This window comes from Rhea pennata, chromosome 8 (genome assembly GCF_028389875.1).
Source record: "Rhea pennata isolate bPtePen1 chromosome 8, bPtePen1.pri, whole genome shotgun sequence".
Lineage (NCBI taxonomy): Eukaryota > Metazoa > Chordata > Aves > Rheiformes > Rheidae > Rhea > Rhea pennata.
This window is the reverse complement of record NC_084670.1, coordinates 32,098,287-32,119,712: the sequence shown is the minus strand read 5'-3', so window position 1 is coordinate 32,119,712 and position 21,426 is coordinate 32,098,287. Positions and strand designations below refer to the sequence as shown.

Genomic DNA, 21,426 nt, shown 5'->3' with positions numbered 1-21,426 from the left:
ACGGAAGGACTTAATTGCTCCTTCCATTCAGCTTGGGGGGGCTCCGTCCTCGTATCGGGCACAGCCACCTCTGGCATTTATTCTGGGATAAAATATTGGCTCGGTGGCGGCCATTAAGTTCTTCCAGTATAGCACTTTTCTCTTTCTCGCTTTCTTTAAATGCAAATAATAAAATCCTGATGCACTTTTTGTTTAAAACCGAGTCAAAAACTTAAATGCCCCTGTTCTATAAACAACTGTTTCCACGTTTTTAATATGCTGCCTCTGAAACAAAGTTTTGGTATTGCCACATCTTGTAAAATTCTGCCTGGGATTGCATAGTTCTGCTAAGACTAGCTGACTCCTGCTTTAATTTTCACTTGCCTCCAAATGTACGTCAAATACAGCCCAAGTCAGTGCAGTCAGTCTGTTGCAGCTTGCACTGCTTCCTTCCTAGAAAATGCCACGGTGAGGTGGGATCTGGGGGTAGCTGAGGGGCTGGAGAAACTCCCTGGCAGCTTGCGGCATGGCTTTTTCGCAGGAAGGGAAGTCTGCTCGTGTCTCCACAAAGAAAGCAGTCGAACTCCCTCACTTTTGAATTGGTCTGTCACTTTAATTGCAAGTCCTGGGATGAAAGCGCGGTGCCTCCGCGGAAACCGTGCGGCAGAGGTTGCCGTCGACGATATCGCTGCTCTCCTACCTGGTGAGCAGCGTTTGGGTTTCGCGCGGGCCCCGAAGCGCCTGGGTGATGTGAGCGCGGATCATCAGAGCTGGGCACGTGGCGTGCGCAGCAGCAGTAGGCACGGAGGCTTCCTAAGCAGCTGCGGATGACCGGGGAGTTGTTGTGGTAGCTCTAAATAGTCGGATCGGTACCAAGATTACTTAGATTGCAGCTTTCTGTGGTCTGCCTAACTTCAGGCTTAAGCATCGCTTACCCGACTCGCCTCGTGTCTTTGGGGCTGATGTTTGTTCTAGGATGTCTCAGCCGTGTGCCCGCCGTGGGGTGGCCTGGGAGGCAGGTCAGTCCCCCTTGCTCCCCTTCCTTCGCACACGCTCGTGGGTCCCCCCGCTCCCCTCGGGAGGAGCGGGAAGAGGAGGAATCAAAAGCGGCGCCGCCCGGGGCACGCGGGGAGACCGCTGAGAGCTGCACCCGCGGGCGCCGCTCCGTCTTCCGCTCACCGCAGCCATTTGCGGCTCTGAGGCGCGGGAGTGAGCAAGTGCTTTTGTTTTCCCTTCAGTCCTCGGAGGGGGGAGTTGGGGTGCTCACCGCGACGTTCGTGCAAGCCGCCTGCGCCCTGCTGCCTCGCTGGGGTGCTCTGTCCCGCCCGCGGCGCGCTTGTCAGCCTGCCCGGACTCCGCTCCAGGCGCGAGGTGTCAACCCCCCAAACTCGGTGAACTTCTGCCTGTGCTTTGCCGGTGAACTGGAAGAATTCGAATCTCTGTAGTTTTAATGACTGACTTCGTTAAACCCTCTGATACCATTCTTGACGGATGTATTTTGCTCGTCTGTAGCCCAAAATACCACTTAGTGGTCGGTGTTTTCATACCCAGTACGCTGCTTCTCCCCGTGTCTGAGAGCGGCTGGAGCGTATACGTGAGATAACTTTCCCGATTGTGCTCCTGTTACCTGTTTTATTTTTAGGAACTACGAAGTAAACAAGTGCTGGGTCCTTAATCACTGAATAACAGCATCAATGCCCTACACGAATAGGGAAATTTGTTCATTGGGTTGAAAAGCATACGCTTTTTGAAAAATAACATTTACTCACACATGTTTGTACTTAAGGATGTTTGCAATATATTTCAACCACTGAAGTCTCACACACTGTTGGAACTGGTTACGGCTGATTTTTTTTTTTTTATAAAAACTTGACTATGAAAATAACGAATTTTTAGAGGGCCTTAATTTTGTCTTCTAAGCAATTTTTAAAGACGATTTATTTCCACCCATGGGAAATACTTAATCAAGTTAAATGTTTACAGGCAATATATAAACAAATCACGTGGAATTAGCAATCTGAGAGTAGGTTTTTCTAAATGCTTTCAATTAGGGAATGATGGTAGTTTCTACAGCAAGCTGCACAAGCACAACCGGGCGGCTGGAGCTGTTTGAGCGCTGCATTTCTGGGCGTTGCGGTGGCTTTTCAGCCTGATTTCTTTTGCGTTTAGCCTGGTTTGTCTCCGCTTATCTGAAGCTGGGCGGTCGGAAGGGGAAGGCGCTGGGGTGCCGCGGAGGCGCCGGCGGGCGCCGTTACCTAGTGGCAGCGGCGCGGGCGAGCGGCTGCCGGGGCGCAGGTGCGCGCCCGCCTCCCCGGCGGAGCGGCGGCGGCAGGAGGAGGAGGAGGAGGAGGAGGGCCGAGCGCGGCACAGCGGCTGCTCCGGCGGGCGCCGCTCCGCAGCAGCTCATAAGGATGCGCGGAGGTGAGAGCGACCGCTCCGGCGCCGTAACCGGCCGCGGGGAAGCGGGGAGCGCGTACCGCGCTGCGCTGCCTGGAGCCGGAGGGAGCGAGTAGCTGGAGGTATGCTGCGGTGCTACAAAATCCAAAGGACTTTCTGTACAGTGTGGTGGTGCACGGCAGGAAATTAACTCCAGAAAGAATGCTCTCTATCAAGCTGCTGCCACGGAAGTGAAGAAAAATTGTCTTTTGTAGCCTGTGACATTCCTCTTGAAGACACAGCAAGGACTGTCAAAAGCGTCAGAGAGATTCTAGCACTTTTGGAGGGACTTAAAGCAAATGCCAATGTAATATCTGAATGACCTTGGAAACCAGTGTATGTGGATAGATTAATTCTCACCGCCTGTCGCCCAGACTCAGGAACTCTAGGATTAAAGCCGGTTTTAGCATTTTAGGGGCCTTTCAGAAAACAAGATTGTATACGCTTACTAACCTACCTAATGATTCCTGAACTAACGAAGCATCTACCTAAAACTGAACACAGAAGATGTTTGCTTTTAATGTGTGCTTGCTCCATAACTGCAAATAGAATAAGCAAGGCAGTGTTCTGCTTTTAGAAGAACATCTTTTTTTAAACAACTATTCATTATGCTGATGATCTGGTAAAACCAGAAAGCCCCAAACTCCACAGAAGACGGAGCTGAATAACAGCGTAGTAAACAATGGCAGCTTTTCTAGGCAAATCAGCATTTCATTAGCTTCCCAGCAGAATGCAGATGGAAGTTTCTGCTCGCCTTGTATGGGGGTTTGTGAAATGATTCAGGTGTTGCTACAGAGGTGAGCAATATCGTGGATATACCTATGAACTTCTGTGTACTCATCCACTGTAGCAGATAGGGCATAGTTTCCAAAGAGAATTATTTTAGATTACCATTGCTGAAAATTCAAGAGGATTTGTTTTGTCTGTGGGGACCTTGAATATTATGCTTCTGGCATTAATGCTTGTAACGGACTATAACTCTTGAAAGGAATTGTGAATATTGACATAAATCTCCAAATTTTATTCTTAAATTATTTTCATTTTTAAATGAATAGACACAATCTTCCTCATTGTATGCGAGATATATGTTTTCTTTCTTGGGAGTCAGAGGACAAATCTGCCTTCTCCCCCACCTGTCTCCCTCCAAATAAAATTCATTATTCATACCCAAACAGTGGTGAGTCTATTGGAATTAACCTTGACAAAAATGTTTTCCTTACCTTTCTAATCAAATAGCATAGGTAAGACAGAGTATCGTCTCCTGAACAGACCCAAAAAAGACAGCATGATACAGTGAACTTTTCCCTTCACTCTCCAGTCCTTCTCTGATTTAAGTAGAGACATTACAAAGATTATCTCCTTAACTGGTGGTCCAGGAAACCTGAGTTGTACTGAAATTACTCCCTTCCCTCCCCCTGCTTCCTCCTCCTGTTATATCCCAAAGTAACTGACTTTCTCAGGAAAATAAGCAGTCACAGATTTCCCCCCTCCTTCCCTGGGAAATGAATGTATCTCTTCAGTATTTATTTGCGTATCTCACAGTACCTGTTTGTTTTAGAAGTGCCTTGTGTTTGCTAAAGATTGGTCAAGAGCACTGGAGAAGCTGATCAGTGGCCTTTCTCTTTCTGGCTTTTTTTTTTTCTTTTTTTTCTTTGTTTCTTTGTTTCTTTCCTTAAAGCTAAGGTGTGCCAGAGTGATGCACTGATGCTGAGGAGGCATCAACAGCTATGGGACTGTAACCCCCTCAAATGTAAGCACTGGCAGTGTCTACAAAGAGAGATCGTGAGACGCTGAAGCAGAGTTTAGCTGCTGTTAAGCAGGTCACCTGCTCACTAAAGCTCAGATCGCAGTGTTCCCTAATCATAAAGCATGAACCAGTCCAGATGGATTGAATGGAGGACTCTGAATGTGAGCAGTAGTGTTATGAACATATCTGAGCATCTCTCCTGCCCTCTTGGATTTGGTCACTACAATGCAGTTGACATCTGTATCCTTGAGACAGTTGTTATTGTCTTGCTAACGTTTTTAATTATTGCGGGTAACTTAACTGTTATATTTGTTTTTCACTGTGCTCCACTTCTGCATCATTATACCACCAGCTATTTTATTCAGACCATGGCCTATGCTGATCTTTTTGTTGGAGTTAGCTGCTTGGTTCCTACTTTGTCACTGCTTCACTATTCGACAGGTGTCCACGAGTCCTTGACATGTCAAGTTTTTGGATATATCATCTCTGTGCTAAAAAGCGTATCTATGGCATGTCTTGCTTGCATCAGTGTGGATCGCTATCTCGCTATAACAAAGCCTCTCTCCTATAATCAACTGGTCACACCATGTCGCTTGAGAATCTGCATCATTTTGATCTGGATATACTCTTGTCTGATCTTCTTGCCTTCCTTTTTTGGTTGGGGAAAACCTGGTTACCACGGAGATATTTTTGAATGGTGTGCTACCTCCTGGCTAACTAATGCCTATTTCACGGGCTTTATTGTGTGCTTACTATATGCTCCTGCTGCCTTTGTCATATGTTTCACCTATTTCCACATCTTTAAAATTTGCCGGCAGCACACCAAAGAGATAAATGATCGGAGAGCTCGATTTCCTAGCCACGAAGTGGATGCTGCTGGGGAGACTGGCCACAGCCCTGATCGCCGCTATGCCATGGTTTTGTTTCGGATAACCAGCGTGTTCTACGTGCTGTGGCTCCCTTATATTATATACTTCCTGCTGGAGAGCTCCAGGGTGTTGGAAAACCCAGCACTTTCCTTCTTAACAACGTGGCTTGCTATAAGCAATAGTTTCTGCAACTGTGTGATATATAGCCTCTCCAACAGTGTTTTCAGACTGGGACTCCGGAGGCTGTCAGAGACAATATGTTCATCTTGTATGTGTTTAAAAGACAGGGATGTACGGGACCCTAAACCGAGAAAACGGGCTAATTCCTGCTCTATTTAAGGAGAACTGGCGCATGTAATCAAACGTGGAGTTTTGATAGTATTTGATATATCCGGAAACTTGCCAGAACAGAAATATTTACTTGAATAGTTTGCTATAGTCTTAGAGATGAATTTAAAAGGGATTTCAGAACAGGAAAAGATGGCTATAAGAGCGGTCACTGAACTTAAATACAGCTCTTGTGTTGTTGTGAGGAGACAAATTCAACAGAGAAGATGAAGAAAGTCAGAACTCAAATCTTCCAAAGGGCACGAAATAACTAGCACATTAAAAGAGGTTCTTTGTAAAATCAGTCAGTTACTACCTTATATTTTTCCCCTTGTAGAAAGGTTGTCTTATTATCTTTGTGTCAGAATATACTGTAGCCTTCTGAATTTAAATATATTTAAGAGGAAACAATCAACAACACAGTAAGTGTCTATCCATAAATTATATTCCTGAGGACTTATGGTAGATGTTGCAGACTATTAATCAGCGTGCTCCCTGCTCACATCTTGTACAATTTTCCATTGAGCAAATAATCCACAATGCATAAAACATGCATCGGGCATGATGCTTTTGGATAAAATTGCACATTTTGATACAATTTTCACAAAACCGCTCCCTCTCATTTTCCCTTTTTTCCCATACTGTGCATCCCTAGGTTCCATCATGCAGAAGTGGCTTAGTTTGAGGGTGCCTACAAGGCAGACCGAGTCCCAAATCACTCTTCCTGCGGAAAGAAATGGCCCTTTCTGACTAACGGAGTAAGCGCAGTCACCCATGCTCAATGACTTCTTCAGTCTTTCATTCTCTTGATCCTGTTAAATTAGCACACAGTATTGATGTAGTGTCCGTTAGGATGTACTAAAGCTTTTCCTTTATAGGCTACACAGATAATCCTAATGCAGATATGATAATGGCACACAGTTGTGTGCATCACCGCTTAGAAAATTAAAAATAAATAAGAAAACCTTTTGTTTGGAAGGTCTAAATAGCTTACTGTTGTAGCTGCCAATCCTTTGTGTGAACCTAGCTTGCACATACTGTTTTTATTTATTTATTTTTTTAAAGAGAAGACGTAACTTGTGGTCTGTGCCTACTGTTTTCATAGCACAAGGAATAGGTCAATGCTACAGGATATATATATATGTATATATATATGTATGTGTGTGTATATATATATATATATATATATATGTATGTACTTTAAGAGAAATAATTCTGTGCAGTTGGTGAGTAGATATTTGTTAGACGAGTGTCCTTGGAGGAGGTGAACAAGACAGTTTAGTATTAAGTAGAGGCAAGGAGCTTCAGTATTTCCTTTTGCAGTGGACTGACTTTCAGGTCCACTGACTAAATATTTTTGTTTTGCAAGGGTACATACTAGGTTTGTGTAATAACTTGCCAGGGGTTCAGATGCATGCCAATAAATGAAATATTTAAATTATTATTTTTGAACCAAATGTAATTTTCTTAGATAGTTATTGGCTTTTTAAAAAGGCCCAATTATTGATCATTGGTGCCTTTCCACACTGCACTATTATTCCTTCTCTTACCAAAATGCGTGTGTAAAGATTGTGCCTATTACTTTTTGTAAAAGAAGCTAACCACATTTGCACACCTGTGGTTTGAGTCTTGATCTCCTTTAGGTATGTGCTGTTTGTTTTGCTGAGGTGGTTCTGAACCCCTGTACCTTCTTAAAACTGTAAGAAAGCTGAAACAGTGGAATAAAGTAGTGCTGTGTATATCAAAACCAGCCTTGGCTTTAGTTCCCTGATGTTATGCTCTGTTCTCTGGGAAAGCTCTTTCGGGTTAGAATTTAAGAATGAACTATCTAAAATCCCAAACTGAAAGCTGCTTGCTTGCAGTCATTAATGATTTATGCTGGTTTATAACTTTGCACAATCTTTAAAGCAGGTTGAAATACAACTTGAAACGGTCCTTCAGCTAAGCTGAGCTGTTGCTGACAGTTATCCCTGACAGATACTACGAAACATGAGCGGTATTGTTTGCACATACCTCGTCCTGCCTCACGTCTCCGGGAATGTGTCTGTTGCCTCCTTTTGAGAAGTTACTGGTTATTTGAGAAGCTCTCTCTGGCTGACTGCTGCTCTCCAGGGCTGCATAGCCCCGGCTTTTCTTCTTATGAACAGACTTGGACCTCGTTTAGCATTGTTGTTATATTTAGTTTTCCACTTAGTAGGTCTTCAGCGTGCGAGAATTAGTCAAGGAATGATGAAATACCTAATTTCTCACAACTCACTGGGCTGGTTCCATGCCAGTGAAGTAGCTCTGTACCTACACTGGGTCATACCAATGAAGTAGCTCTGCACCTGCACTCCATGCTTGGACATTTCCCGCTTCTGGCTTTCGTCGATATTCCTGGTAACAAGTTTCGATGCGACCTCCTGACACTCAAGTGAAGCTCTAGAAAATACTCATAGTTTTACAAAGCTTACATTAAAAACAGGAAACCCAACCTGAAGGTAGTAGATCTATTACTAGTATGGTACTGCAACCACAAATACATACAAATACACAGGCTGACTCATTTGTATTCGTAGTGCCTTAGTTGAACCCTACTTGTATAACCTCAGCAAATGGAGTTGATGTACCGCGACTTGAAGCTTTACCGCCTGCGAACGGGAGCTCAGAAAGGGAGCTTCACGTTGAAGAGGCTGCAGCAGAAGGTACCCTTGGCAGCCCGCTGCTCGCTGCCCTGCGGGGCAGAGTTAGCAATACTTTTTTCTCTACCATCGTGCTGAGCTTCTGGAGTTGTCAGGTGGGACTGAGCAGTTCCTTCTGCCTCAGGCTGTAGTCGGATGGAGAGAATGTAGTAGAAATCCACCACACTGCAAACAAATGATAGGTTCCCTTTCCTTTTTCCTTTCTTTCTTTTTCTTTCTTTCTCTTTTTTTATTTTTTTTAACTTCTTCCTTTTCTAGGGATACACTACAAACTCTGCATGTAAGAACTTTTCTTTTTTCCTTTGGGCAGGTGTGTGATAGCTAACGTGAGTGTAAGAATGCTAATTTTGCTTATCTGGACCCTTGATTTCAATTGCTGGAAAAATCATACTGTTCTCCGTAAATTTTAGTCTCCTGGAATCTGTCAAATTAAAAATCCCCACCACAGTTAAATGCTGCATTCCTTATTGCTCTTTTCAAGGACAGGATTTGACGTATAATAGTAACCAGTCACATGAATGTTTAAATTTAGTAAGTGGGTTTCATTTTTCAAAGTATTTTCTAAGAACATTATTTTAACTTTTGTTCAGGGAAGGTTTGTTACTGTTTTATTAATGCTGTCTGAAGGTTCCAGCTGGTGCTGCAGAATACTGCAGGGCTGGACATTTTGATGGGTAAAGACAGACCAACAGAAATTTCCGTCACCCAGTTCATCACTTAAGATTTTCATTCTGCCATTATATATAGTCTCATGACCTTGTATGAAAATCAGATTAAGGAATGAGACTTTTAAAACTTGTGTCTCTTCCACAAAATATTGTGAGAGTAATACCCTGGCTTCCTGTCCGTACAGGTCTTTATGTATTATAAAATACCTAGTAAATAGGTGACCTGACACTAGCCAAAGAAATGGGCACGCTCAACTCATTCAGCAAATCAGAGCTGATAATTACATGTAATGTTCGACTCTCTCCATATACTGATACATGGAGGGAGTCGCTAGAAACTCTTGGTTCTTTAAAACCGTGTCCAGTCACAAGAGAAAACATCTTTTTTTTTAAGGCAAAATGTTAAAAGGTTAAATTGAAGAGGTATGTCTCACAGGTAATCAAACCAAGTATGTGCAAAGCTCCTTTGTGTAGATTGTTGTGCCGTTACGTTTCTCTTGAAAACTTGTGTAACAGAGGTTATGTAAAGATCGATCATATAAATGTTTTTGAAACCTCATGTCTTCAACCTAAGGAAAAAAAAAAAAAAAAAAAGTAGTGGCAGCTAAAGTGCTACCAGAGAAGTAGTTTTTTCCTTATCAAAATCTATGCGCTTCCTTAATTTCTGGAATTGCTAGGTTGAATTTTTCTTTACAATATTAATATTATTCTATAAAGGGAGAGAAAACTGTAGTAATGAAAAGCACAGTGCTGTATATTAAATGTTTACCTATTGGTTGTAAAATAGTAATATTTTACTTCATTTTTGCTTAGAAAGCCATTTTGTAATTGTATTTGGAGAAGCATGAGGTATCATGCTAAATTGATTTTTGTGCAAAATCTTTGTGCTTCCTCTAGTGAACAGTTTGGAGTGTTTTGATCTATTGAGGGTACCTTTCATAGATGCAGTTTGTGCAGATCTTTTATAAATAGCATTTATATTGTTTTTACAAATATTTTTAATTCATTCATGTTTGCCAGCTGAATATCTGTAATCACATTTAGATTTCATACTCAAAAAAACGAATTATATATACATCTATTTGTAAAGTAGCTTACCAGTCAGTATCAGAAATCGGCTATTGAGGCAAGTGTATCAATGTAAAGATTAGCTGTGTCATTAGCTTGTTATCTAGCGTAAGACAAATGGAGTTTAAATAGAAACAGAAGTTGTTGCAACAGTATCTGGAGCTGAGGAGATATGCGTCAGCTTTTATACTGCTGCACAGTTGTTTCTCAACATGAAATTATTTTATCTTTCCATATTAGGGGTGCAGCCAAGCAAACAAAAACATGGATTTTTGTAATGCCACTGTTTGAATGTTGAGGATCCTGTATCTCTGCATCCGAGCCCTTGGTCTCTGGGGGGTTATGGTTTTAACAAACCTCCAAAAGCAGCTGCAGCGTGCCTAGCAACGTGGTGGTCCTGGAGCAGAAGTGCCAGTGGTTCCTGAGGCCAAAATTGCCGTGGGGGCACCGTGGCAGGGAGGTGGCAGTGGCCTCCCCACCCATTCCCAGGAGCAGCTAATTTTCACCTCTTCCCACGTCCCTGTCACTGCTACCAAAAGGAGAAGTTTCAGCCTTTGCCTTTAGTCACCCTTTTACTCCTCTCCTTTTCCAGAGGCTGTTTTATGGGAGGAGTGGTACATCATTTTCCTAATGATCTGAATTGCAGTTATTCTGCCCCCCCCCCTTTTTATATATTTTTTTCTTCCCATAAAATAGTTTTATGTTTGCATGGTAAAACTGACGTGGCTTTGTTAACTAGCTGCTGGTTAATTTTTAAGGCCTTTCAGAAAAGGAAGCATCACTGAGGTTGTTTTCTTGTCACTTACGGTATTTTTCTGCAACCTAAAGGTAGTATTTTTCAAAGACTACATGGTTTTTGTCGGTAGCAAATATGTCGTTTAAGTAAAATCTGGGCTTTTTCTTTTCTATTTGAAATACATGTATTTAAATTGTCTTGTTTTTAGCTGTATACTGAGTTATACATAGATGTTTGCAGTCATTAAACGTTTTTAATTGTGAACAAATGACTGTCATTCCTACAAATTAGTGGGGTGAAAGCAGTTTAGGAGGCTATTTAAGGTAAGTTCTTTGTCACAGTTTTTTTTTTTTCCAGTCAATCTTAGATGGCATAGTTCCTTTTTTCTATCTGCTATTAGGACAGTCCTTCCAGAAATACGACCTGAGCTCCACGAGTTTCGCATGTTACAGGAACAGTTTCTGAACGGAGGAAAAGCTGTAAATGGCTCTGTTCTCTGACATACCTGTAGGAAAAATAGTAGTGAAAACTAATCTCACTTTAACATCCTTAATTTCTGTGGATTTTTTTTTTCTTTGTCAAAGTACTGCAAAGAACATGGTGAATGTAAGGAAACCTTAGTGCTTTCAGCCGTGCTGATGGGAGGCTAGGAAAAGCAATTTCAGGCAGTAAAAATGCCTGAAGATCTTTGGGATTTTATCAGTGTCTTATGCCAACTGCTATCAAACTTAACCCTCTTGAGGAGGATGCAACAGAAGTGCTAAAGCCTCTTCTAGTTGCTCTTAATCACCAGGTGACTCAGTTTGAACCAAAAAAGGTGATTCTGCTCACAGGTAACTTCTATAAGTGCAATGATTACTAGGGAAGAAGGTTGTTTTTTTGTTTATTTTCTTAAATGCTACGGTCATGCTGCCTTAAAGCTTGCGATGGAAGTTTTTCCGCCGGTGGCACTAGAGAGAGTGGCGAAGGCGGAGGTTGGGAAGAGGAGGCGCGGGCACGTCGCGGGAGGGCACCTCTGCGTCTTGCTCCCGGTCCTGCTTTTTGTTTCGCTGGGTTCTCTAAATGCAATATGTGTGCTGACTGGCTTTTTTCTTCTGCGTGTTTATGGAAATAACCACAGATCCTTTTCCTCGCGGAAGCAGTCAATTTTAGGAGGGATTTGAATGAAAAATAGGGTAGTGGGGAAAGTCCGGAGGTGTGTTCCCTGGGAGCAACCGGAGTCCATTTATGGCAGAGCCTCCAAGGATTTTGAATTTCATACACTTCAGGTAGGAAAATCTTCAAGTATTTGTACCCAGGGAAGGTTTCTAGTATGTGTATGATCTCTCAAGTGTTGCTTATGTGTGTGCACGTGTTACTTAGAAGCTCTCCTTGTCTGATAGCTAAATTCGGAATTTTAAAATGGGTGAATGATATTTTCAACGTTCAGGAAAAGCTGTTCCGACCCGTGAAAGACGTCCGCTGTAAAACCCGCAGGGTTTTAAACGCTTAGTAACCCATTACGGCGCTCAGGTCCTCCCTGGCCTCTTCATTGCGGGAGACGAAGCGTAGGGCCCGTGCGTCGAGGCGGCAGAGCTGGCAGCCCCTCAGGTGAAGCGCTGCGATCGCCGCGAAGGAGCCTGCGGCTGCGCGTGCCCGCAGGGAGGCTCAGCCCTTCCCTGAAGTAGTTTTTCCGGCGGGTAGGGCTGGGAACGGGCTAGACGGCTGAAGGCAGTAGCGCCTTAAACTGCTTCAACAAGGGTTTTGCAGAGCTTCTTGGTTAGGGGCTTTGATGGTGAGGAAATTCCTAGCAATTTCGAGCAGGAGCTCTGTGCACTAGGAGCAATGACTCGTCGTTGGGTCAAGAACAGATTAATTTTTCTCATCTCTGTCCTCAGCAGATGAACAGAATCTTCAGAAGAAAATGGTACTCTAATCAGGTTGATTTGGGCACTCCAGTTTCTATAATGAGTTTTAATGCAACTGGCTATACCTAAGGGTTGAGAAGAGTCATGTAATGGCAAAGTTTCGGGGTGTTTTTTCTTTATTTCAAGGGCTTTGGGGACCACTTTGTGGCTGGAGTCAGATGAGCACTGAGTGTGTACTGAAATAACCAAAGCCAAAACGGCAAACGCAGGCTGTAAATGAAAGCCCGTTACCCAAACCTGCTTCCACTGTAATACTGGCTGCTTAATGTTGTCCAGGTGATTACCCGTGTTCGCTCATGAAGATGACATAAAATGTCATGAAATCTAGTAACTATAAACCTAATTATGTGCGACCATAATTAAATTATTCTTTAGATTTTTAATTACAGTTATAAATGACCCTTTTTCATTTCAGGCAAGTTTCTTTGGAGAAGGTATTCTTCTGTGGTTTAGTATCTTGGGAACTCACAACCAATTAATTATTTTCCATTTCTAGCAATGCTTTACTTAATTTTATTTTGGTTGAGGGTTGGTTTTTTTTTGGGGGGGGGGGTAGTATTTTTCCTTTTTTAACTAATCTCCGCTGGGCAGATACTGAAATGTGTTCTTTACTTGACTCAGGCAGAAGCCTTTCTGAGAATATCAGCAAGGTCATGCCCTTCAAAAGCAATACGTCTCTTCTGAAATCTGCTCAGGCTGCGTTCGCTGCGTTGAAAAGAAGGTGCTTGTTGGTGTACCCTGCTTAGTAGATTTTGCTTGTCCTGGCCTCCTCAAGGTTGCAGAAATGGTTTCTGCGGATGTTTTTCATCTGAGAATGCAAGCCTCTGCTGTTGGGCTAAAACATTATTTGTTACTGATTTTTATCTGTAGATGTTACTAACTAAAGCAGCTCTTTTTTCGGTCGTGAATCAGCATTTTGGTTGTGATTTGTGGAGGTACTTTGTGTTACTATAGTTATTCTCAGTATTTCCATTGACTTGAATGAAAGTACATGAGGGTCACTGCTTAAGCGCAGCTGCAAGTTTTCTCCATTTTATCCCTATGCATTTGCAACTGCTTTCTGTGATTTGCTCAGACGTGGGAAGCTTTTGAGGGCAAAATTATGTCTGTGACACTTGGTGGCTGTGATACATTTGTGCTTTGGTCATCTTATTTTATGAATTTCACTTCATTAATGACATCTATATTTTAACTGTTGCCAAAATAAAAACAGTGGTGAAGTATTCTTGTAATAATGGTATTCTGTTTGTACTAAAAAACAAACAAACAAACCCATATCAAAAAACCCAGCAAGTTTCTACATTGGTAAAAAGAGGTTTGAAATGCGATGTAGGTGAGGAATACCTGTTGATACTTTATTTTGGGAAAGGTTCTAAGTTCAGGTGGCAGGTGAAATTCAAGGAACGAATGTAAGTAATTGTGCTGAAGAAAAGCAGCCCTTTTTTCACTGTCAGGAAGATGCTTCAAGATAAAGCACTCCTTCTCTGAAGAAGAATTAGAATGACTAAGATTTTCCAGCCTAGAAAAGGCTAAGGTGTGAGGGAATAGGAAAGGTCCACAGAGTCATGGATGTCACGGGGAACATCAGCTGGATGTAGTTGCTCATTGTCTCTCTTGGACTGCAGAAGATTTGAGACTGCAGTGCGGAGACAAACAGAAGTACCTTTCTGCCCCGTGCGTAGTTAAATTGTGGAATTCACTGGCAGAAGACACTGTGGATGCCAAAAGCTGGCATGGCTTAAAAAGTGATTCAGGGAAATGCGAGGAGGAATAATGTATTAATGTGCTGTCACCACACATCTTGCTTGGGAGACCATATGCTGCAAATCACCGGCGGCTGGGAGACTTGAATAGGGGAATCGTCGCTCTCTACTTGTCCTATTCTCCTGCTTTTCCTTAGACATCTGTTACTAGCTGCTGCTGCAGACAGTATTAAAGCTAGGGGAACTATGAGTGGACCTAAAATGTCTGCTCTTATGTTCCTGCTGTTGCCTTGCTACATGCTTATTACTTTGCAAATACTAACCTTGGATACTTATTTTCATGTTCTATCGGGAAAAGAATGCATATATTCTGTCTATCAGGAAAAGAACAGCTGTTTTATGAATAAAATTGAGTGAAAAATAAACACCTGTGACTGTGCATCTTTGTGTGAGTGCGTGTGGAAGGTGGCTGGGGGAGCTGAAGGGTCTGTGTGCACAAACGCACCCGTCTTTTTGGCCCCCCCGGCAAAAAGCCAGTTGGAAGCGCACAGTCACAGCAGGGCTGTTGGGGACTCTATCTAGTTTTAATATCAAGTATTGGGGGAAAAACTTTACTTCTTTTTGAATAATTCTAATAGTTAAGAGCATTACTGATTCTGTGATTTTTTTAAGGGCATCTTAACCCCGTGTGACTAATGTGAGAGCTTTTCTCTGCCTGCAGAGCGAGAGAGCAGGAGAGTTGCCTTTGTGCTGCTATGTCAAGTTTCCCTTCAAAGTGCCAGTTGGTTTAGGAAAGATCCAATGTGTCAGTTCTGCTTCATCATGTTGTTAGAAAACTTGTTGTGTCCAGCTGCTACGATAAGTGACATGGAGGTCACCAACGCTGCAGAGACGGCAGTGCTGTAATCCAGGAGGGACTAAGTCCTTGAGGGAATTTCCACATCTGCCTGCTGTGGCTGGCAACATAGTTGTCAGTTCCCAACAACTGATTGGTGTTTCTCCGGCTGTCAGAAATCACTGGCGTTAGTTGTGCTGATTTGCATGCAGTATTGCATGGTCTGCAAGGCAAATACCCTCGTGAGCCCTAACAGGGAAAGGCTTGAGGATGGCTGTGTTGTTCCACTGGTAATCAGTAGCATGTCATTTATATCCTGAAATCAAGCCATTCGGAAATGAAATCAAAATTCAGACTAGGCCTAGGGTTGGTATACTTATGGAGCTGGACACAGTGGGTAGTTTGCTCTGCCTGTTAACTTACCTCCATGACTGTATGTCCTGGCCAGGGGTTGGAGAAGAGAACGGTTTCCTCCTACTCCTTTAATTTTGCAGTTAGATCAGTTAACATGGGCTTGCCCCAAAAAACATCTCATTTTCTTTTAAAACCAGCACTAGTAGTCCTGTGAATAAGATGCAATGTTCAGGAGGCGTTCAAGGCTGTATTTGGTCCCTTCATCCCTAGATGCTTTGTATAAACTATATTGCCTTGTCTTTAACTATCTAAATCATAAAGTTGATTTCCTCTGCTCAATTTTGATTTCTTGTGTTGTGATTCAGCACATTACTGGACCTTGAGGCTAGCTTGAGTCTTGCTCTTGCTTGTTAACCAAGGAGGCCAAAAGAATGGGAAGATGTTGGACAAAACTATAGCTTGCAGTGTCAATGTTTAAATTATTTTATGACTGAAGATGTCTTGTTTGTGTTCTTGCAGAAGGATCTAAGTGAGCACGCAGCAACTAGCAAGACCTTGGGTGTTTTTATTTTTCTTCCTTACAAATTAATTATTTTGAGACCGAAGAGTATGTACTTTCTATTTGAAAAAGAATATTTCTTATGCAACAGATTTTGAAATTTCAGGTATATATTTGGTTCATATTGTTCTATTCTATTGTCTTCTTGGAAACATTAGTCATGTTACTGGTAATTTAAAATACTGAAGGTTGGAGGCATAGCCATCAACAAATGTTTCATACCTTATAGCACTGTTTCCTTTTATATACACAGAGAAATTTCAGTTTAAGAGTTGGGAAACTGCAATATTTTCATCAAAAAGCATTTTTGCAGCTCTTTAAGTGTGGTAGCTTATTATTATTAATTATATATGTATATATTACATCCATAAATATACCCCTTCTTCCCTTCTGCAACCAGAATTCCTTTCAACTTCAAGGGAATCTTGGAATTTTAAGGAATTCAGACTGAATAGAGAAAACCAAGCCAATCAGGGATACAGAAGGCCCCAGGTCTTCTGATTTTTCGGCAAGGGCGCCACGTTACTTGTGACCCCTTCCGTGACAGTGGAAGGGAAATCGTTAGAAGCATTGCTAATAAGGATGAAATTGCCACAAGAAAAAAGCATGCATCTCTGTGTTTGTGTGCTCCACTGAAGACAATTTGTTAACATAATGTTCAAAAAATCCTGTTTCTCATCTCTGTTAAAGCTGCTGAAATGCATGTAACCTTAAAGAAAAAAGGGAGACTATATATCAGCTCCGGTTTGCTGTGTTACGTTTCCTCTTTTCAAACCATTTTCAGGGTAAGTTGACCAGAAGGATTTAATAACAGCATCAATTTTTCCATTTAAGAAAGTTGTAAGACTGTTAGGCTGCATTACTTTACAAGATTATTAAAGGCTTTAAATACAGATTGTTATGGTGAACACGTGACAGTTTAGAAAGCAGAACTCCAGAATATTGTTTCAGAATTTGTGCGCCTGAATTCCAAGGAGCTTGGCTAAACTTGCAGTTACGCCTCTCGGTGTGGTCCTCGCCCAGCGCTGTTCAGAAAACTGCCTCGCGTTGCAATTAAACAGCGTTGCGAGCGTTTTCCCTTGAAGTGAAACACGACTGTATGAAAATGCAAGGCATTGAGATACCAGTGTACCAGGCAAGATTAAACCTAATTTTTCTTCTCTGTCAGCTGGGGCAGTGCAGAATATTAGCCCATTTGAAGTTGGAGTTGAAAGCTCAAAGCTTACGGGAAACATGGTATATTTTCTGCGGGAAGCACCGGTGTTCAGAACGTGCAAGCTGTTGCTTAGCTGTGTGCCGCTGTGCAGAGGTTTTGGTGGCTGGATGCCGTGCTTCCTTGAGCCCCTTTGGCGTCCTCCGAGGATCTTATTCCTCGAGGATCTTATTCCTCTGTCCTCTGTTTCTTATTCAAGACTTTTTTATTCTTAACAACAAGATAATCCCCTGTTTTCGGTGTTGTGCTGGTAGAACTGGACAAAACGTTTCTCTCGGTTCAGTGGGAAATTTCCTACGCGTTCGGTCTCTTCACTTCTTTCAGGTTCTTTGCAGCAGCGTTTCTAGCTGTATTTGAGTGGACCTGCTTTCCTGTTAATCACTTTCTGTCAAAATTGGGGCAATATTAGCATACAGTAAGTGGTTACATTTATGTTTCGTCATCCTTGGAGGTTCCTGAATTCACAGGTCGATTCGGAACGCGAATTCAGTACTCTGGGACCATGCGCGCAGTGATTTTTGATTGCGAGAGCCTGTCTGCTTGTGCATTTGCGTCCGGCTTGCCACCCCTTAGAAACTCAGAGCAGCAGAAGATTGCTAGCAGAAGCTTGACTCTGAAGCTACTCAAAAGGCATATTTATAATAATTTCAATATTAATACTAGGATTAAAAAAGATCATTTGAATATGAAGTGTAGACCTATTTTTTTAAATTCTCATAATAGTAGTTTGATTCTCGGTTCATTTTTGGCAGTTACCAGAAAAGATTTTGTTGTTACTGCTTTTGTTTTTTGATCTCTTGGTTTTAAAGACTCAGATCTGGATTATGTAGATAGTTATAGGTTGCAAAATGGGCAACCTTCACTTGACAGTCATTTTATCTCTTAATAAAATTATTCACAGAGAGTAAAATGGTGCGTAGGGATAAATGTGAGTCTGTACCAAAGTCTTTTAGACTTGGCATTCTGCGGTTTGGGTTTTAAAGCTTTCAAAGCTGGATTTCACGCAGAGCACCCCAGAGCAAGGCGGAAGCCGGGGCTTTCTCGGCGCCTGCGCGCCGGCGGGTTAAAACCCCTCGAGGAGCGCTCGAGTGGTCCCGCGCGCCACGTTTCCCGCCACGCGAGGCAGAGGCTGCGCGGTGATCCGGCGTGTTTGAGCGCTCGGAGGCGAGATCTGGAGCAGGCCTTGGTGCTCTCGCTGTCTCGTAGAGCCGGCGCGACGGCACGGTGACCCCCTTACAGCTCTTTTGGTCTGAGCAGCGCGCCCTGCGCCGGCTTATCGCTGGGGCTTACGTAAGGGGAGCTGCGGCGCAGGCGAGGCCGAAGGAGGACGTCCTTCCTCGCCGCCATCTGGGCCTGCGGGTTGAACCCCAGGTGGGGCTTGGAAGCGATCCAGGGCACGTTAGCGAAACCTTGAAGCGAGCGGAGCAAAACACAAGCGGGTGGCAGCGGGTCGTTGCTGCGCGCGACGCTACGAAGCCTCCGTTCCCCAACGGCGGTCGGGGAGGTCTCGCGTAGGTCTGCGTTTTAAGAATGTTTTGGCTGAAATCTTATGCCTTGCTTTTGAGTCTGTTTTTTCTCGTGTTACTGTCCAGTGCTGGCTTCTGGAGCAGTGCTGTTTTTGTGCTTGTGGGTAGTTAATTTATTTCTCCCAGTCGGACTGAGTGTGAAAGAAAAGAGAAGCTTGTACAGCCATCGTTCCCTTCCCTAGTTTTAATTTGTATCCTCGGGGTAGTTTCATCTCTAGAAAAAATTGTTCTCTTAGAACTGTATATTGGAAGATTACTTAGAAAAGCAAGCAGCATTTTCCTTTTAGTTTTTTTTTAATTGCTTTTTTTCTGGTGATTACACATCTTTTTATTAAGAAAAAAGTCTGTAGATTCAAACTTTATCTATTTTGGTGCCTTTTCAGTCTCTTAGTTTGTTCTGTTCCTATTCCCTAGACTTTAAGTAACGTTATTTCACTTCTGATTGCAGGTGTAAATTACCTATCCAGTCAGTCTGGAGAACGTTATGTGTTCTGGTAGAGGGAAGAGTAATCTTAGCGTTCAGATTCGAGCAAGAACTGATCAGACAGGTCCTCACTATTTTCCCCTTTTAGGTTGTCATTATTTATCTTTTTCTCTCCATCTCTTCTCTTTTTTTTTCCCTCTCCTTTTCTCTCTGCTCCTCTTCCGGTGGATCAGTAAAACCTCGTTCCTCTGTTTCTAATGTGCTGTGTCCGTGGCTGATTTGGATCTTTATTTTGAGATCTTTCTTTAAGTTTTAAAGGATTTTATCTGCTCTGCAAAGCCCCTGGAACAAGCCAGGGTGTTCTGAATGGCAATTCTCAGGCTTGCAGTTCAGGCACAAATCAATCAGTGTTGCTTTGTCATCTGCTCCATTTTTCAGAGCGCGGTGTTACATGGTAGATATCCGCAGGACATTTAAATTTAAAGGTCATTCTCAAATGGCTTCCAGAGGGGCACTAAATAATCAAGAAGACCAGGCCTTTTTGAGGCAAAAATTACATCATACAACTATGAGAGCTTTTGCATACAATGATCATCTTCAAGATGTAACAGGGAGAGGTGGAACAGCCTTTCAAACCTGGGAATTTAGGGTCGAGGTCCCAGGTACCCTTTTGGGGCTCCTGCTTTGGCCTGGGGTGATTTTGCAGAGTTGCTGAGAAACCCCAAATCCCAGCCAAGTCGTTCAGCATATGTGAATCTGTTACTGAAACAAGTAAATAAAACCCACGGATAAAAGCCTGTAAACTCACTGAGATTTGAAATTGGATCATTTTCTTCCACTTCTTCTTCGATTGTTTGTTTTTAGCCAAGTTAGGGATTTGGATATTTAACATAGCTCCTCTTTATTTCTGGCTGCTGAGCTGGCATCCTGGAGTCGAAGGTTATGCTGCTGCCGTAAACATTACTATGAAGTGAACTTAATGGGTCCCTCTACAGAGTGGGTTCGGTTCCCGTTCCTCATTTTTCCATCCATTTGTATTGTGTTAATTGCATCTGTGTGGTCAGTCTTCTCTCTTCGGTTGTCCTTTTCCTTGTGGTTGCAGTCAGGTGTTTGCAGTCTTTTTGTACATGCTTGGAAAATATCCCCTGTTGTGTTGTGCTAAGAGCATCCCGAATGGAAGCAGCGTGATGGGAGAAGAGGAGGAAAATTGGTGAGAGGAGGGGACTGAAAGGAACCAGATGGTTTGAATCCTTTTCAAAGCCACGTTTTGAAAAGAAGAGTTAGGCAACCTTTCTGAATATGGATTAAAGTTATGGTATTCGGATAAAATACCACTCTTTTGGAGGTTAAATTGGGAACTGGAAGTCTCCAGGGCACAAGCAATGAATACATGACAGAAAACAGTTGCAGAATAAGTAAGCTGTGCTCCTCAGAGCAGCTTTCCAAGATTCAGAATCGCTTTGCGAAGGGAAGCGTCCGAGCTGGGAGGGCACAGGGGCCGCTGATGAGAGCTTGAGCAATACATGGGAAAAGGCAATAAAACAAAGGCAAATCAAATGGTGACTTGCCTCAGTCCGTTTTCCCTTCCTTTCACAAAGGGCAGCTTGTGAATCTGTGGCACACTTGATGGATAGCTTGATCTTGCTGCATTTCAGTGAAATTTAATTTTGGAGCGTGCTGCACTTCTAACAAACTAACTCGACTGTCAGACTTGTCTCCAGCTCCCAGGCTACGTGGTAGAATGAGGTCGCTTGTACCGTTCTTCAGCTAATATAAAAGGAATCATTTTTAAATGCTGCTAGGTGGGTGGCAAGTGGATAAGAATAAATCCCATTTCTTCTCTGGTGGAATCAACAGCATTTGTTTTTCTATCTCCTTACATCATTGAGCAGAGATTTTTTTTTTTTTTTAACTCTGTGTTAATGCCAAGAAGCAGACAACCTCCATTCCTTCGCTGCGTTTCTTCTAGCTTCAGGGTTTATGTAACTGAAGACTTGGATTAGTAGTAAAATGTTTCCTAGAAATTGCACTATCTGTAAATACTATCTCCATATGAGCATTAAGTATGAGTTATACAGTATTGGAAAAGTTGTTGTAACTGCCTCACATCCTACAAATTTTTAAAACCGGTATAACGTTTAAAGGGTGTTGTTAGCAAAGCAGGGCTGTGCTAGAAATGGTGTTGCTTTATTTCTAAAGATCTGTAAAATTTTCCTAGCCTGTAGTGAGCTGAAACTGAGGCCTTACTGAAGGCTTTCCAGGAAAGCGGCAAGTCCAGTTGTGAGGATAAATTCCAGCTCGGGGCAGTTTTGGGAGCGTGGAAATTTCCTGATTTAAGTGTGATCAGAAAACTGTAGTTCTGCTGAGGCTGCATTTTCTGGAAAACAAAACGCA

At 42.7% G+C, this 21,426-nt stretch overlaps 2 protein-coding genes across 4 annotated transcripts in view; both read left to right on the top strand.

Annotated features, from left to right (window-relative positions):
* Window positions 1–21,426, top strand: part of RABGAP1L (RAB GTPase activating protein 1 like) — a 239,259-nt gene that overhangs the window by 81,954 nt on the left and 135,879 nt on the right. The window lies entirely within an intron of this gene.
* On the top strand, window positions 4,285–5,498 carry GPR52 (G protein-coupled receptor 52). The gene has a single exon (XM_062581542.1). It carries the CDS (start codon window positions 4,285–4,287, stop codon window positions 5,368–5,370), a length of 1,086 nt encoding a protein of 361 aa, XP_062437526.1. The 3' UTR covers window positions 5,371–5,498.